Source organism: Bidens hawaiensis, unplaced genomic scaffold (genome assembly GCF_021521415.1).
Source record: "Bidens hawaiensis isolate Kalapana, Puna unplaced genomic scaffold, B.hawaiensis_p1.1 tig00033272_1, whole genome shotgun sequence".
In the NCBI taxonomy this organism is placed as follows: Eukaryota; Viridiplantae; Streptophyta; class Magnoliopsida; order Asterales; family Asteraceae; genus Bidens; species Bidens hawaiensis.
In genome coordinates, this window is record NW_027495707.1 from 17837 (window position 1) to 34136 (window position 16300).

At 36.7% G+C, this 16300-nt stretch overlaps 3 protein-coding genes across 3 annotated transcripts; all 3 read left to right on the top strand.

Annotated features, from left to right (window-relative positions):
• The first annotated feature begins 806 nt into the window (after positions 1-806).
• Positions 807-4642, top strand: LOC143584743 (uncharacterized). The gene is made up of 5 exons (XM_077066720.1): positions 807-1110; positions 2829-2963; positions 3038-3220; positions 3331-3498; positions 4257-4642. Exons 1-5 carry the CDS (start codon positions 960-962, stop codon positions 4415-4417), a joined length of 798 nt encoding a protein of 265 aa, XP_076922835.1. The 5' UTR covers positions 807-959; the 3' UTR covers positions 4418-4642.
• Positions 4643-9060: 4418 nt separating this feature from the next.
• On the top strand, positions 9061-12635 carry LOC143584736 (uncharacterized). The gene is made up of 5 exons (XM_077066715.1): positions 9061-9118; positions 9205-9353; positions 9433-10197; positions 10666-11352; positions 12113-12635. The coding sequence occupies exons 1-5, from the start codon at positions 9061-9063 to the stop codon at positions 12605-12607; spliced, it is 2154 nt and encodes a 717-aa protein (XP_076922830.1). The 3' UTR covers positions 12608-12635.
• A 1318-nt stretch (positions 12636-13953) lies between these two features.
• Positions 13954-15623, top strand: LOC143584744 (H/ACA ribonucleoprotein complex subunit 1-like protein 2). The gene is made up of 4 exons (XM_077066721.1): positions 13954-14112; positions 14199-14347; positions 15107-15222; positions 15352-15623. Exons 1-4 carry the CDS (start codon positions 13962-13964, stop codon positions 15527-15529), a joined length of 594 nt encoding a protein of 197 aa, XP_076922836.1. The 5' UTR covers positions 13954-13961; the 3' UTR covers positions 15530-15623.
• Positions 15624-16300: the final 677 nt, after the last annotated feature.

Here is a 16300-nt window from a genome sequence, read left to right on the forward strand (position 1 = left end):
CAGCTGCGAATACAAGCCATCAGGGAAGGCTACCCGCACTGATAGCAAGGCTACACGCACAAGGCACTAACTCTTGCTACTTCAGTAGTCACCTGAAGGAATGAGCAAGGCGGGAATACTCCCGCCTAAATGAGCCAGTCCGTATGCTTCTGGAAGATCTTTTGTACTATACCTACCAAGGTATGGGCAAAACAGACGATCTGGCCAGACGCCCATGAACCAATCACAGGGTGACAGCTCACCGACAACAGTACGAGGAGGTCCACCCTCTAGTACTGTTTGTCACTATTAGCCGCTGCCTACTCACCAACCCTTACTGTGGGACGTGCGCAGCCTACAGTTGGTGGAACAGTGCATAGCCGGCAGTAAAGGAACAGTATACAGCCGACCTTGTCACTGTCGGCCGCAGCCTATCCACCAACCAGCATGGCTTGTGCGTAGCCCACTGTTGGTAGAACAGGAATACTATTCAGCCGGCTGTACCTTGTAGGAAACCTACCTTCGGCTATAAATACTCCAACACCTTGGAATGGTAAGGACATCATCTGATATCTCGTTATCTAGCAATCTCTTAATATATACTTATATTCAGAGCAATCTAGTCTGATTCTCACGCCGGAGGGTGGACACAAGGAGAAACCCCCCCTTCTCAGTGACGAGCTTACGGTGTCTGTTTTGCAGGTCACCTGAAGAACAATCTTCTCTGCTGGACCTCATCCTCGTGGGAAACATTACTTAACCCCCAGATTATCTGTAATCTGCCCCGGGTCACTTAGTGTTTCTTCACCGCCGCTTCCACTTCTCTAACCCGAACCTTCCTCGCCTCTTCTGAGCACAACCTCCTCCTCCAAACCGCTTCTTCTTTCGCCACCAATGCCGGATCCTCTCGCCGCTGGTTCTCTTCATCTATCGGATCCACGTCATCCGGCGGCCGTTATTCCGGCGCGGCTAAAGTTGTTATGATGTCGTTGGGATGTGTTGCGGCGGCTGGTGCGTCGTTGTTGAAGGAGAAAGAGGCGTATGCGAAGGAGTCGGTTAACCTGGATCTGATTCCCAAGGAGTTTGTGCTGTATCAGTATGAGTCGTGTCCGTTTTGTAATAAGGTTAAAGGTATTATTTACTTTACTTGTTCAGCAAGATTTATATATTACATATGGATTTATTGGGGCTAATATTGGAAATCAACTAAGAGTGGATAATGCTAATGTGCCACTGTTAGAGGTAGGCAAATAAACCGGTTAACTGAACGAAACCGAAACCGATTATGTAGAAACCGGTTGTAATTTTCAACCGAACCGGAACTGATCAAAACGCGAACCAAAACCGATTGTAAGCCGGTCAAGAAACAGGTTTCAACCCGAACCAAAACCGATGATAAACCAGTTTTGACTTTTGTTGACCAGACCGGTTTTGAGTTTGAAACCGGTTGTGCATCTCTAGTCACAGTAGCTACAGTTTATATTTTTAATTTGAATATTATATTAAGTTGTTACGGTAATTGAACTAGATGTATGAATTTAGTATCAGTGTTTTGGGATGGTTGTGTTGTTAGTTATATTCTTTTGGATACACGATCGACTTGACAATAGCTAGTTTTGTATGTAGTTGGTGTGATTATGATATCTTTTTAAATAAAGAAGTGTGAGGGGATGTTAGGGATTGGTTATTATTTTTGCTTATCTGCCTTTTATTCAAAACAACTTATAGGCAATTTGGATTAGCAATAAAACTTCGAGACCTGTTATTCTGGTATCGAAACACGATAAAAGGATAGGCGATTATAAATAGAAATCCCAGACACTTCCCTAGTGGTTAGGAAGACAAGTTTTTGAAAATAATGAACGTAAGTGCATGAAAATAAGTAATTGGAAACTGAATTTTGATAAAGTGAACACAATTCGGTTAATTGCTTATAGTTTTGACTAATTTTTTTTCGCTTGAAATTATGTTTCCACTTACTAGTTACCATGTTTCAGACCACCAATTTACAATTCAGTGGACTATACCTTATTTCTTGTATTCACAAAAGAACTTTTTTGATAATTATCATTTGGAAAGGATAGTTATACAAATATAATGCATCTAAGCATCTTCAACTACAAGCATAAGATCAACGGTACATGATTTGATGTACATGTGCATTATGAAGAATGCCATGTTAGATGAAAGGCTTATTTTTTTTTCTGTAGCTGTGAAGATAGTGACCAGGGTATAAGAAGTCTGACAATGATTTTATGTGGTTGATAACTCCTAGTTTCTGCAAAGTAAGAACCGTATATTAAGTCTTAAGATTTTTTTTATTTTTTTCTGTAGCTATGAGGTCTTGAAGGTAGGGACTAGGGGCCTTAGCTCTTACACCTTTGGTTGCCTTAGCTATAGGTTTGTAAGGGAGCGTATAGGTAGTTTTGAGGGAATTTGTACCACTTTATTCAATTCTATCTGCTCTTTTATCGGCTATTTCTATATTTTTCTCACTATTTTGTGTTATTGGTAGTTTAATGCTATTATTTATAGTACCTTTTGTTTTGATTCCCATGCCACACTTTATGGTGTCTAGTTGTCTGGTTACTATACTTTACATGCCAAGAAATGGTTTTTCTGGATCGGGGGTCTCAATGGGAGCAACCTTTATATCTTTCGGAATAGAGGAAAGGTTTTACCCATCCTATAAGCGGGATTTTACTGGGTACATTTGCTTGTTTTTGTTTTTAGATCCATGATAGCGAATGACAAGTTTGTTATAGGTGCATCGTGTGAGTGAAGCAAGGTACTTAGAAGCAACAAAATGGATACATGATACTTTTCTTGTTTGTTTTGTTGTTTTCTAGCATTTCTGGATTACTATGATGTGCCATACATAGTTGTGGAGGTGAATCCACTTAGTAAGAAGGAAATCAAATGGTCTGATTACAAGAAAGTGCCTATACTAGTTGTGGATGGTGAACCACTTCAAGATTCATCAGGTTTTCTTTCATTAGGTTCAGTATTTAAGCTCAAATCAAAGGTACAACAATCATATAACGTATTTTTTGTGCAGCTATTATTGACCAGCTGAGAAACAAACTCGGTTCCACTAAATCAACTTCACTGGCTGACAATAACGATGAAGAAAAGAAGTGGCGTAAGTGGGTTGATGATCATTTGGTGCATGTTTTATCACCGAATATTTACCGAAACACTTCTGAGGCTTTGGAATCCTTTGACTATATTACTAGCAATGGTAAGTCACTAATATGGTATACTAAAGTTAATTTAGTATACATATGTTTTTTCCTTAATTTTTGAAGATTTGAGAACAATTCTAAACTTTATAGTCCTGTTGCAATTCAGGTAATTTCAGCTTTACAGAAAAGTATACAGTAAAATACGCGGGGGCTGCTGCTATGTATTTTGTGTCTAAAAAATTGAAGAAAAAATATAATATCACTGATGAAAGGAAAGCCTTGTATGAAGCTGCTGAAACGTGGGTTGATGCACTTGATGGAAGGGACTTTTTAGGTCAGTTTTTATCGGTGACACTTTGACACAGTATTATTACTGTAGTTATCTAAAATATACACTGTAGGACTAGTGGCCCATTTTCCTTTTCAGCTAAATGTTCAGTTTTTGCTAATTTGACCCGTTAACATAACACGGATCGACTTGTTTATTGTTAAATGGGTTAAAATGGCCACCCGAAGTGGTTGGCCCAGTTGTGGTGGCAAGGTGGGTGAGTTGGGTAACATGTCAAATGGGTTCGGGTTAAACTGGATTGGCTCAGGTTAACCAGGCATGAACACCTTTTTTTAAAATCATTTTCTTGATGGTTTTACAAATAGTGATCTAAATATGATTAGAAAAACTATATTATTACAATGATATGCTAGTTTTGAAATAAAACAGTTTAGGGGGTTTTATGCATTTTGGGTGATTTTGACTTGTTCCTTTTTATCAGAATATAAGTTGGACCAGTTAGACCAATGGTGCTAAATGTCTTTGTTATAGATAAGGAGATAGGGTGCTTGGGGTTTGACTTATGTAGTTTTTTCATTAAGGTTGTTTTGTGTATACATTTAAGGAGTAAAAAAAATTTTACATTTAAGGAATTTTAGGCTTGATGCAAAACTACTATCGAGCCGGGGGTCTCACCGGAAGCAGCCTCTCTATCCCTATGGGATAGAGGTAAGACTGTCTACATCTTGCCCTCCTCAGACCCTACCATAGCATTGCTATTGGTGAGATATATTGAGTACGATGATGATGATGATGATGCTCAGGAGGGCTGACACCTAATCTGGCTGACCTAGCTGTGTTTGGAGTGTTGAGGCCGATCCGTTATCTGAGGTCGGGCAAAGATATGGTTGAGCACACCAGAATTGGTGACTGGTACACGCGAATGGAGAATGCTGTTGGTGGGTCTTCAAGGATAAAGGCCTAATCTTCAAGGTGAAATGATATGCAACAGTAAAGTATATATACATATTGCCTAAAATATTAGTTATGTTGGTGAGATTTTGTTTATTGTTCCGATGATTTATTGCACGATACCACTGTATTGGTGTTCTTTTTTGCTGTAAAAGATTAGAACCAGTGCACATGTAGGCTGGTAATACAATAATAGAGAAAAGATTGATAGGGTGTGATCATACTATCACTAATTCAATAATTATAACAAATCAAAACTTTACATTTAAGTGTGTTTTAATGATTTTGATAGCATGCAATGAGTAAATTTTGTGGTGGTTTTGTGAATGTGATTGTGGAGTTTTGTGAAAGGGAAGCACCGGGTCAGTGAGTGGTGGTGGTGGTGAAGTTAATCCGTTTCTTGTCATATATATATATATATATATATATATATAGGGTTAGGTTAAAATAAAAACCCACTTGAGTTGTGAAAACTCTAGAAACCCATTCTCGACCACATGTTTTTAATTAAAGATTAAATCTTGTAGTTTACAATTAAAGTTAATAAAAAATATTAACATAAATTAGGGCTGGCATATCGTGTATACCCATGCACGATAAGACACGAACACAAAATGGGTATACCTGTACACGACACGAAAACTTTTCGTGTACCTGTATCCTAAACACGAACACGAACCTGTTAATACCTATAATACACGATAAGAGCTGTTTAGAAACACATTATTGACAACTTGTTTAGGGAAATAAAAGTTGTCGAAAGTTCATAAAGTCTTAAAATAAAACATAAATCCATGATCCTTAACAATTTTAAGACAAAAAACCATAAAAGCAAACAATAACAAGCAAACAAAATTCGTTAAAAGTTCATAAAAGTCTTAAAATGATGTATCCAAATTCTAATCAAGCAACATCAAGTTCCAAACTTTCAAGCTCCAATTGGTTTTTCTTCTCAAATCTTCAATTCCAAGCAAGCAAACAATCAAACCTACACACAAAATAAGTATAGTCAACTAGTCATATTAATCATGGACAGTTGGGCATATTCATATAGTTTTATCAAGCAACATTACTAGAAAGTTTTTGAGTGGGGTACCTTAGGATTGTTCATTTTTTTTAGCGGGCAACACCACTTGAAGCAGTTGGAGTTGGTACCTTAGGATTGTTCACTGAGTTTGAAGCATTTGATTCACAACTAATGTCAAGCGCCATTATATCTTCAAGGAGCTCTTATACACTAACTTTGTTAGAACATACAAAGTACAAACAAACACATACATTACAAAATTATAATATAATACCATGTATAAAACTCATAAAAATCAAGCAAAGATGAACATTACAAAAATCTCCATGTAACCAATCTTTTGTGCATACTAGAGCCTCAACATTGAGGATTCATCTTCTAAATTAATTTTTATAGAATCACTCTCCATCTAGAATCAATAAAGAAAAAAAATACATAAAGTTACACAAAAAAAAAAACTTAAACCAAAATAAGTATAGTTGAATATAAAAACATACCGTTGTTTTGGCTTTCTTATCCTTCGTCTTCTCCGCCTTCTTTTGTGGGTCACTCATAATTACCTAAATATTAAAAACTAACAAACATGAGCAATCAAAAGTTCAAAACCAAATAATCAATTAAAACAGCCCTATAATTGACATCAATACTTAATAGTTAGATTAGAATCTAAAAACTAATCTCATTCCTAAATTGCAACAAAATAATAATATGAATCCTAATATGAATCTAAAAACTAAATGAATAATAGGTAGGTAGAGATTAATAACTTACCAAGTAGTAGGAAGCACCGGCGGGCGGCGGCGGCTCTGACAGCGGAGAGGAGAAACTGAGAAAGTTTGGTGAGGAAGTGGTGCCGGCTGAGAAGTGATGGCGGAGGAATCACCGGTGGAAACGTGAAAGTGGAAACGTGAGTTAGGGTTTGGGGATAATAATAGTTTATAATTATAATATTATATATATATATATATATATATATATATTTAATTATAAAAATCTAACCAGGTACTTACAGGTAAACAGGTATTTTACCTGTTTAGACACGAAAATTAACAGGTAAATTTGTGTCTACCTGTTTAGCACACAAAACCTGTTAAGGCCTCAACATTGAGGATTCATCTTCTAAATTAATTTTTATAGAATCACTCTCCATCTAGAATCAATAAAGAAAAAAAATACATAAAGTTACACAAAAAAAAAACTTAAACCAAAATAAGTATAGTTGAATATAAAAACATACCGTTGTTTTGGCTTTCTTATCCTTCGTCTTCTCCGCCTTCTTTTGTGGGTCACTCATAATTACCTAAATATTAAAAACTAACAAACATGAGCAATCAAAAGTTCAAAACCAAATAATCAATTAAAACAGCCCTATAATTGACATCAATACTTAATAGTTAGATTAGAATCTAAAAACTAATCTCATTCCTAAATTGCAACAAAATAATAATATGAATCCTAATATGAATCTAAAAACTAAATGAATAATAGGTAGGTAGAGATTAATAACTTACCAAGTAGTAGGAAGCACCGGCGGGCGGCGGCGGCTCTGACAGCGGAGAGGAGAAACTGAGAAAGTTTGGTGAGGAAGTGGTGCCGGCTGAGAAGTGATGGCGGAGGAATCACCGGTGGAAACGTGAAAGTGGAAACGTGAGTTAGGGTTTGGGGATAATAATAGTTTATAATTATAATATTATATATATATATATATATATATATATATATTTAATTATAAAAATCTAACCAGGTACTTACAGGTAAACAGGTATTTTACCTGTTTAGACACGAAAATTAACAGGTAAATTCGTGTCTACCTGTTTAGCACACAAAACCTGTTAAGGCCTCAACATTGAGGATTCATCTTCTAAATTAATTTTTATAGAATCACTCTCCATCTAGAATCAATAAAGAAAAAAAATACATAAAGTTACACAAAAAAAAAACTTAAACCAAAATAAGTATAGTTGAATATAAAAACATACCGTTGTTTTGGCTTTCTTATCCTTCGTCTTCTCCGCCTTCTTTTGTGGGTCACTCATAATTACCTAAATATTAAAAACTAACAAACATGAGCAATCAAAAGTTCAAAACCAAATAATCAATTAAAACAGCCCTATAATTGACATCAATACTTAATAGTTAGATTAGAATCTAAAAACTAATCTCATTCCTAAATTGCAACAAAATAATAATATGAATCCTAATATGAATCTAAAAACTAAATGAATAATAGGTAGGTAGAGATTAATAACTTACCAAGTAGTAGGAAGCACCGGCGGGCGGCGGCGGCTCTGACAGCGGAGAGGAGAAACTGAGAAAGTTTGGTGAGGAAGTGGTGCCGGCTGAGAAGTGATGGCGGAGGAATCACCGGTGGAAACGTGAAAGTGGAAACGTGAGTTAGGGTTTGGGGATAATAATAGTTTATAATTATAATATTATATATATATATATATATATATTTAATTATAAAAATCTAACCAGGTACTTACAGGTAAACAGGTATTTTACCTGTTTAGACACGAAAATTAACAGGTAAATTCGTGTCTACCTGTTTGGCACACAAAACCTGTTAAGGCCTTACCCATTACCTGTTAAGGTCGTGTAGGTACATGTCGAATAATAATAGTTTATAATTATAATATTATATATATATATATATATATATATATATTTAATTATAAAAATCTAACCAGGTACTTACAGGTAAACAGGTATTTTACCTGTTTAGCACACGAAACCTGTTAAGGCCTTACACGTTACCTGTTAAGGTCGTCTAGGTACGTGTCGTGTATTCGTGTATAAATTGTCAGCCCTAACATAAATATAACTTTTTCCCTCTCCTAAAAATATATAAAAAAATTAGTAAAATAATGTTAAAAAATAGCAAAACATTTTTTTTTGATGTTTTGATATCTTGTATTAAATGTTACAACATATATTACACGTAATAAAAAAAAACGATGTTACATAGGGTTTTCACGGGTTTTCACAACTCAAGTAGGTTTTCATTCTATAGTCTGCCTATATATATATAGGCAGACTATAGAATGAAAACCTACTTGAGTTGTGAAAACCCTATGTAACACGAAAATTAACATCGTTTTTATTCCAAACAATTTAACAATGTGTGTATCATTCAAATCCAACTTCAAACAGTCGACGCACAAACCCTTATCCGATTCTTCCTCTCTGGATCTCCGGTAGTCCGATGGTTTCCCTTCACTTCACATATCTCCTGCAGTCGCAGTCCTTCAACTCTTCGGTCTACCTCTCTACATCACTGATTCTCTAACAGTCTGGCCTCCTCGTAGTTGCAGACCGGGCACCGAATGACTGAATCCTTCTTCAATTCTCCGACAGGTTCGTGTCTTGTCATGCATACATGGTATTAGCATATTCATGTTCGGGTTTAAAATACATATACACAATAAGTTTTTGTGTCATAGTTAGTGTTCCGATAACAATTGGCGGGAAAATTGAACTTTGGATATCCACCTTGGATTGCGTCACTCCCTATGCATGCACACATTTTCCTTCCCGATGATATTCTCCGGCCACCGCTGGTTCAGAAAAAAGTATTAAACTCTAAACCCTCACAAAACCCTAATCTTTTCTTATTTTCTTCAACCAAAATGCCACCTTCAAGAGGCGCCAACCGGTTTAACGAAGGTCCGCCGGAGGAAGTTGTAGGTATGTAATTGTAATCATACACAAATACCCAGTTCACAGATTCAATTACAAGCTTCTTGAATTTGATTTTACTGTTGATTATGCAGAGGTTTCGTCATTTGTTCACGCGTGTGAGGGAGACGCAGTTACGAAGCTTACTAATGAGAAAGTACCTTACTTTAATGCTCCCATTTACCTGCAGAACAAGACCCAGATCGGCAAAGTTGATGAGATTTTCGGGCCGATTAATCAATCGGTGAGTTGGGTTTTTGTTAGTTAGGGTTAGGGTTTTGTTGATTAGGGTTTTGTGCTGATGGGTGTTGTGTTTTTTGTAGTACTTTTCGGTTAAAATGTCGGAAGGTGTTGTAGCGAGTTCGTATGCTGCTGGCGATAAGTTTTACATTGACCCCGCAAAGCTTTTGCCACTCAACCTGTTTCTTTTGGATAAAGGAGATGTTGTTCGGTCTAATGGATCGTTCACGTCGTGCATTTCATCCACCAGGAAGAAGAGAAAGTTGAACCACAAGAAGATAAACAGCGGATATGATTCCGCTGTTGATTGTGATAATTCGCAGGCTCATTCGTATATTAGGTCACCATCTGAAGAGAAAGTTGAACCTGAAATTGAAGAACAGATTAAGCTAACCGAGACTGTTTGGAATTCAGATTTAACGATAGAACACGAGGTTACACACGTTGAAAGCAGGGAGGATTCGATTGAGTTGAGGTATGAACACGTTACGAAACAGGTTGCTGGTAAACTTGATTCTGCACAGCAAGCGGTGGCTGCTGTGTCTGCTAAATGGAAGGAGATATTTAGAAAGAGACGGACGGCTGTGGGGGAGTTGAATCTTGCGTCTGTGAAGTACAAGGAGATGGAGAAGGAGCTGGAGGAAGCTGTTGAGTCTGAAGATTTTGAGACTGCTGAACGCGTCAGTGACGGTCTTGCATCAGCTGAGAAATACATGGAGGTTCTTTTGATTGCGTTGAGAGAAGCTGAAACGGAGTTTGATGCCATTGATTCCAAGATGCAGGAGGCTTTAGAGTTACAAATTATAGCTGCAGAGGAATGTGCAGAACTACTGAAAAGCTTTGCAGTGGTGAGCTTGCTGTCTTTATTATTAACCGGATGATCTGTAAATCATGTGTTTAATGATAAATTTTAATCTTGGTATATGATTTCCAGTGGCTGCATAGTGTTAATAGTTTCATAGATATCAGATTCTACATGCATATGAAATCTTAAGCTAAATTAAACCATTCACATGTTGGAAAGTAGTGATTACAACTGGGACTTAACTGCGTGTAAAGAAAGACGAATTATCGATAACAAAGCTGATGAATTTAAGTTATGTACAACTCAGATGGTGATGCAATCTCATGTATTTAAATTTCTTGCGTTTGTTATCTTAGTTATAGATATCAATACTTTAATGTTAGGGTTTATTTGTATTTAGCCTAATGAGCACACAAGATAGGTTTTTCTAGGGTTTATAGGGTTGTGACTTATACAATTAGCATTCTGATTTTAGTAACTCAAAAAATCTGGACTTATGTTTTCTTCTCAGGCTGCTGATCAAAATGCAGATTCTGTCATCACAAATGCCAAAACTAAAACTTCAGAAGAATTGGAGAAATGGGATTCGTTATCTGATGCTTTAGAGGTGAAGAAAATGGAAGCTGAAATTGAATTAGATGTTTTATCAGGAGCACGGAAAGGATTAGAGGATTCCATTGACCAAATAGTCAAAGAAGACAAACACAAAAGTCAACTACTTCACAAGAAACAAAAGATTTTAGCAGACGAACTACAAGAATTACTAACTTTAGTGAAACAGAAAGAAGCAGTGATATCAGAAAACAATTCACAAATCAAAGAAATTGAAAAGAAGATGGCGGGTGTGGTTTCAAGCTTCAAAGATGCACTATCAGACCTTGAGTTGAAGTCTAAAAATATTCAGTCGGGCCTCTCTGAACTGGAATTGGAGAATGTTGATTTGTGTAGTAAAAAGAAGGAAATTGACGATTTTGCCCTTCAGGAAGAAGCCAAATGGTTAAAAATCAGGGAACTTGCAAGGGCTTCTGCAGATGAAGCGAGCGGGCACCAAGAAGTTATAAACGCGCGTAAGAGTGTGATAAAATTTATCTTAAAATCACGGGAAGATAAATTAAGGTTAGCTAAAACCGAGCAGAAGTTGTTTGATGATGTGCAAATGCTCAAACAAGATATCTCTGCTGTTAGAGCTTCTCTTCAGGTTAGTTATCTGATTAATCATGGACTTATGATTTGAAAAATTTTAATGAAAATGAACTAGAATGGCGTTACTTAGGTAATGTTTGGTAACATAAAATTAGGGGAATGTATGCCTGTAAATGAACGTAGTGTTCAGTGAACAGTTCGTGAACCGTCCCGGGGGGAGTTTGATTATTTGCTAAATAGACGAGCATGACCAGTTTTTTGTTTTTTTTCGTTTAACTCGGGAGTTTGATTATTTGCTAAATAGACGAGCATGACCAGTTTTTTGTTTTTTTTTTCATTTAGTTAAACGAACTAACATAAACATATATCTCGTCTGTCTGTCTGTTTATGTTAATTAGTGTACGCTTGTTTAAGTTTGCTTTGTACGTGCATTAATATATTCATTTAAAATTCTTTGCCTCGTTGCAACTTAGTATAGTTTAATAACTTTTTAGTCCCAACACGTTGTACTTTACATTTTAATTAGTTTTAGCTCAGTTATGCTTGTGAATCATTCATTTATGCTGTTAACAGATGAACATACACGAACAAGTTTATTTTCTTAACAAACGAACAAGAACAAAAAAACCTCGTTCAATTACTTGTTTGTGTTTAATTGTTTGTTCAGTTAAAGTTAAATGAACGAACATGAGCATGCTCCGTTCATCAGTTCCAACCAACCAAACAAACATGATAATTTGCTTATTTAGTTAAAATCCACCATTCTGAAACAATATATTCTTATAAACTTGTTTCAATGATGCTTATTGTTTTAGGATCTATCTTCAACAAAATCAGGAACCCAACAATCTATCGAATCTTCCAAACAAAGGCTTCTTTTTATAGAAAAACGGGTCCCAGAGATAGAATCCGAAAAACGTGTCTTTGCAACCGCCAGAAACTTTAAGGAAGCAGCCCGAATTGCTAACGAGGCTAAGACATTATATGCTGAAAAAGAAACTTTGCAGGTAAAAATAGAGGAAGATATGAATACCCTTAAAAAGATAGGAAATGAAATCAACCAAAATATGCAGACGTTGCAAGAAAAAGAAGATAACGTGTTATTAATGGAAAAGGAGTTAGAAACGGTTAGATACCAGCGATTGATTCTGGCTGCAAGTCCTGCAAAAGCTGAACCGGGTACTATGAAAATAGGTGATGTTGAAGAAGCTGATATTTTGTTGCAAGAAGCTGAGGCTGCAGATTTTGAAGCTAAAAAGATTCAATCAGATTGTCAAAAGGAAGAGTTTGATGGTGAGATGTTGAATTGATTTGTTTCAATGGAACTTGTTTCCACTCTTGATATTTTGTTTCAACATCACCAGTTGGCTGAGCTGCCAAGTTGACGGATAATCCGATTTGGCTTATTATATTTTAGATACTAAACTAAATGAACCAATGCGTGTATGGCCCAACGGCATCAAGATGTGTAAGAAAGCTGTCATCCCAGTGAGGTTGAGTCTTTAAGTTTCATTGTATACAAATGTGTTGATTTACAAGTTTGCGATTAATATTAACAAAGAAAAACAAGCACGCCTTTTTTTAAAAGCTTAATGCAAATTATTGTACCGGCTATGTTTTGCTAGTGAAACTCAACGTGAGCACAGTAAATCGTGGGGACCTTTTTTGTTAACCTATATCAAACTTATTGGATGCAAAAAATATCTAATACCTAGAGGCTAATCCATGGTATGTAGATACCACAGTGATCTTTCGTGTAATTTATTCTATTTGAAAACACCCATTTTTATTTACATATTTTTCTATTTACACAAATTTGGTTAATAAGTTTTTCATCCATTCTTTTGAAACAAAAAACGTGTGGAAGATTGATAAAACGGTCAACCACTTTATAATTTAAGGGTGTCAATCATGTTGGATTGGCGGGTAGATGTGTTTCAGGTTGGCGTGTTGAGATTCCTCATCCCTAACACGGCACACATATCTATCCATGTTGTCTTGACTCATTTAAATTGGTGGTGTTCAGGCTGTGCTTCCGGTTGACCCATTTTATATTCATTTACGAATATTAGTAATACCTAATTACTTAGTAACAAGTTAAACAATTAATTACTCCGTTTCAAATATAATATTTTCGTAATTTGTGATGTTTTTAATTGTTTTTGTGCATTTCTCTCTCATTCCCAATTAACAAACATCTGTTGCATATTTAGCTCGTGATTATAATAAGCAAATGGGAATAATCAAAGAATAGACAATTAAAACTAATAAAAGATAAATGTTGACAATGATGAGTAGAAAAAAATTAAGAAGTTTAAAACAGAACACTAATTTTACTTTTAAAAGTTAATAGCTATTAACAAAAAAAAAATCAAAATTATAACTTTAAATTCAGCATATGAATCAAAATATTAACTTTGTTATTACTTTTAACAAGTTAACAGGTCAACCCACTTTTAACGGGTTAGACCTATTTTTAAGAGGTCATGTTCAGTCGACCCGTTTAAAATAACACGTCGAGTCAGCCGACCCAAAACATATATATTTTACAAAAAGCCACCTAGGGAAAAAAAAATAAAAAAAGTATTAAAAGAGGGCAAATGTGGACTTCACTCTAAACTCTAAACCCCCACAAAACCCTATTCTTCTCTTCATTCAACCAAAATGCGACCACCAAGAGGCGGCGGGTTCGGTAGTCGAGGCCGTGGAGGCGGTGGTTTCAGAGGCGGTAGAGACGGCGGCGGCCGTGGCGGACGAGGCGGCGGCCGGTTCGGTGGTGACCGGTTCAACGAAGGTCCACCGGAGGAAGTTGTAGGTATGTAATTGTAATCATACACAAATACCCAGTTCAGAGATTCAATTACAAGCTTCTTGAATTTGATTTTACTGTTAATTATGCAGAGGTTTCGTTGTTTGTTCATGCTTGTGAGGGTGACGCAGTTACGAAGCTTACTAATGAGAAAGTACCGTACTTTAATGCTCCTATTTACCTGCAGAACAAGACCCAGATTGGCAAAGTTGATGAGATTTTCGGGCCGATTAATGAATCGGTGAGTTGGGTTTTTGTTAATCAGGGTTAGGGTTTGGTGGTGTGATTTGTTAAGGCATTGTATAGATAGAAAAGTGACGTTGACCAGTCAAATACGCGCATCGTATAGGCATGTACAAGTCGTATAGGCAGTTAGGCACCCACACAAAATGCACATATACTAGTCATATAGACACCCATGCAAACAAGCCGAGCTGCTTGCGAGCTACTCGAGATCGGCTCGTTAAAAAGCTCGGTCGAGCTGAGCTTCATCGAGCCCGAGCTCGAGCCTAAAAGTAAACTCGTTTAATAAACGAGCCTGAGCTTCACTTATCGAGCTCGAGCCGGCTCGCGATCCTAAACAAGCCTGTTATTTATATAGTTTTTTAAATTATATATTTAATAATTATTAATATATATATTTATATATATATAATGTATGAAAACATAAATAAATGAAAACTAAATAACACATATTATTTTATACATAATATTATAATCGAAAAAAATATGTAAAAAGAATTATAATTATATAAAAAATAATTCATAAATAGTAAACGAGCCGAGCTCAAGCTTGAAAATCTACTCACGACCCGAGCTCGAGCTTTGAAAATAGAGCTTGAAACGAGCTCGAGCTCTGTGTAAGTAAAACGAGCCGAGCGCGAGCTTGGGCTCGGATCGGCTCGTTTGCACCCCTAACGACTCTTATAGCCTATTGTAGGCCTATACGTCTCTTTTTGCTTAGGGTTTTGTACTAATATGTGTTATGGTATTATTGTAGTTATTTTCAGTTAAAATGTCGGAAGGTATTATAGCGAGTTCGTATGCCGCTGGTGATAAGTTTTACATTGACCCGGCGAAGCTGTTGCCTCTCACCCGATTTCTTCCACAGCCAAAGTATGCTTCTTTTCGATTTTTCATAACATTGTTTGATTCTTGACCTAGGATCATGATTTTGGTTATTGAATTTGATGCGTTAATGGTGTTTTGATTTGGTTTTGTGAAATGCACATTTTGGTTTTGCAGGGGAGCGAGTGGCGGAAGAGGAGGCGGACGAGGGGGTGGAAGAGGAGGTGGTAGAGGTGGTGGGCGTGGTGGTGGTTCTTTCTGTGGTAGAGGAGCGCCTAGAGGCGGCAGAGGTGGTGGTTTTCGTGGTGGTGGCGGGCGTGGGGGTGGGTTTGGTAGGGGCCGAGGGAGATCGTAGAACAAGATTGATGTTTTGTGTATGTTTGATTTAGTGAAGTGATCCTTTTGTAGTTTTGATTCAAGATTGTACCTTTGGTTTCTGTTATGAGTTATGACATTTGAGTTTGAAAAGTTGCGTTTGATCATCAACAAAACAAGCATTTGGATGACTTGTCGTGTTTTAGGTCGCTATTTTTAATGTTGGTTTGCAAATGCGAGTAGTATGTGGCTTGGTATAGGTGATCAAATCGGGTTGGTCAAAGGAACCGGAACCGGTTCAGAACCGGTTCCATTAGTCAACATCACTGTTTAAACCGGTTCCATGGTCGAACCGGTTAGGGAACCGACCGGTTCCCCAACCCTCGGACCCGGAACCGGTGGAACCGGTCAGACTAAACCGGTTCTTACACTGTAACCGGTTCCAACCGGTTACAGTGTAAAATATTATTTTTTTTTTTCGTTTTTCGTTTCCGCTGCTTGTGTAGGTGATGATTTGTGTTCTTCTGATTTCTGAAGAGGCTCATGCTACTTTTGTTGTTCACCCACAAGCAATGGTAAACAACATATTGAACTTAATGCTATGAGAGTGTCAGCGTGTTTGAATTGATTAGTCTATATCGTGTATCGTGTAATGGTGAACTTAAATCTGTATCGTGTTACATTTGTTGAGTTTGCTATGTATTATAGTCTTTTGGCTTACGCAAGTCAAATGCTGAATTATAATCAAGAGCGGTGTTATACGATTCGTATTTGTATAACATGTTAAATAAAAAAAACAATTAACATAAAA

What these genes read in the sequence shown, in the direction of transcription:
- LOC143584743 (XM_077066720.1), top strand. Translation starts at nt 960, where the DNA reads ATGATGTCGTTGGGATGTGTTGCGGCGGCTGGTGCGTCGTTGTTGAAG. An exon ending in ACCACTTCAAGATTCATCAG is followed by an intron (nt 2,964 to 3,037) that starts GTTTTCTTTCAT and finishes TTTTTTGTGCAG; the next exon opens with CTATTATTGACCAGCTGAGA. An exon ending in TGACTATATTACTAGCAATG is followed by an intron (nt 3,221 to 3,330) that starts GTAAGTCACTAA and finishes GTTGCAATTCAG; the next exon opens with GTAATTTCAGCTTTACAGAA.
- LOC143584744 (XM_077066721.1), top strand. Translation starts at nt 13,962, where the DNA reads ATGCGACCACCAAGAGGCGGCGGGTTCGGTAGTCGAGGCCGTGGAGGC. An exon ending in TCGGGCCGATTAATGAATCG is followed by an intron (nt 14,348 to 15,106) that starts GTGAGTTGGGTT and finishes GTATTATTGTAG; the next exon opens with TTATTTTCAGTTAAAATGTC. An exon ending in CGATTTCTTCCACAGCCAAA is followed by an intron (nt 15,223 to 15,351) that starts GTATGCTTCTTT and finishes TTGGTTTTGCAG; the next exon opens with GGGAGCGAGTGGCGGAAGAG.
- LOC143584736 (XM_077066715.1), top strand. Translation starts at nt 9,061, where the DNA reads ATGCCACCTTCAAGAGGCGCCAACCGGTTTAACGAAGGTCCGCCGGAG. An exon ending in TCCGCCGGAGGAAGTTGTAG is followed by an intron (nt 9,119 to 9,204) that starts GTATGTAATTGT and finishes TTGATTATGCAG; the next exon opens with AGGTTTCGTCATTTGTTCAC. An exon ending in TACTGAAAAGCTTTGCAGTG is followed by an intron (nt 10,198 to 10,665) that starts GTGAGCTTGCTG and finishes TTTTCTTCTCAG; the next exon opens with GCTGCTGATCAAAATGCAGA.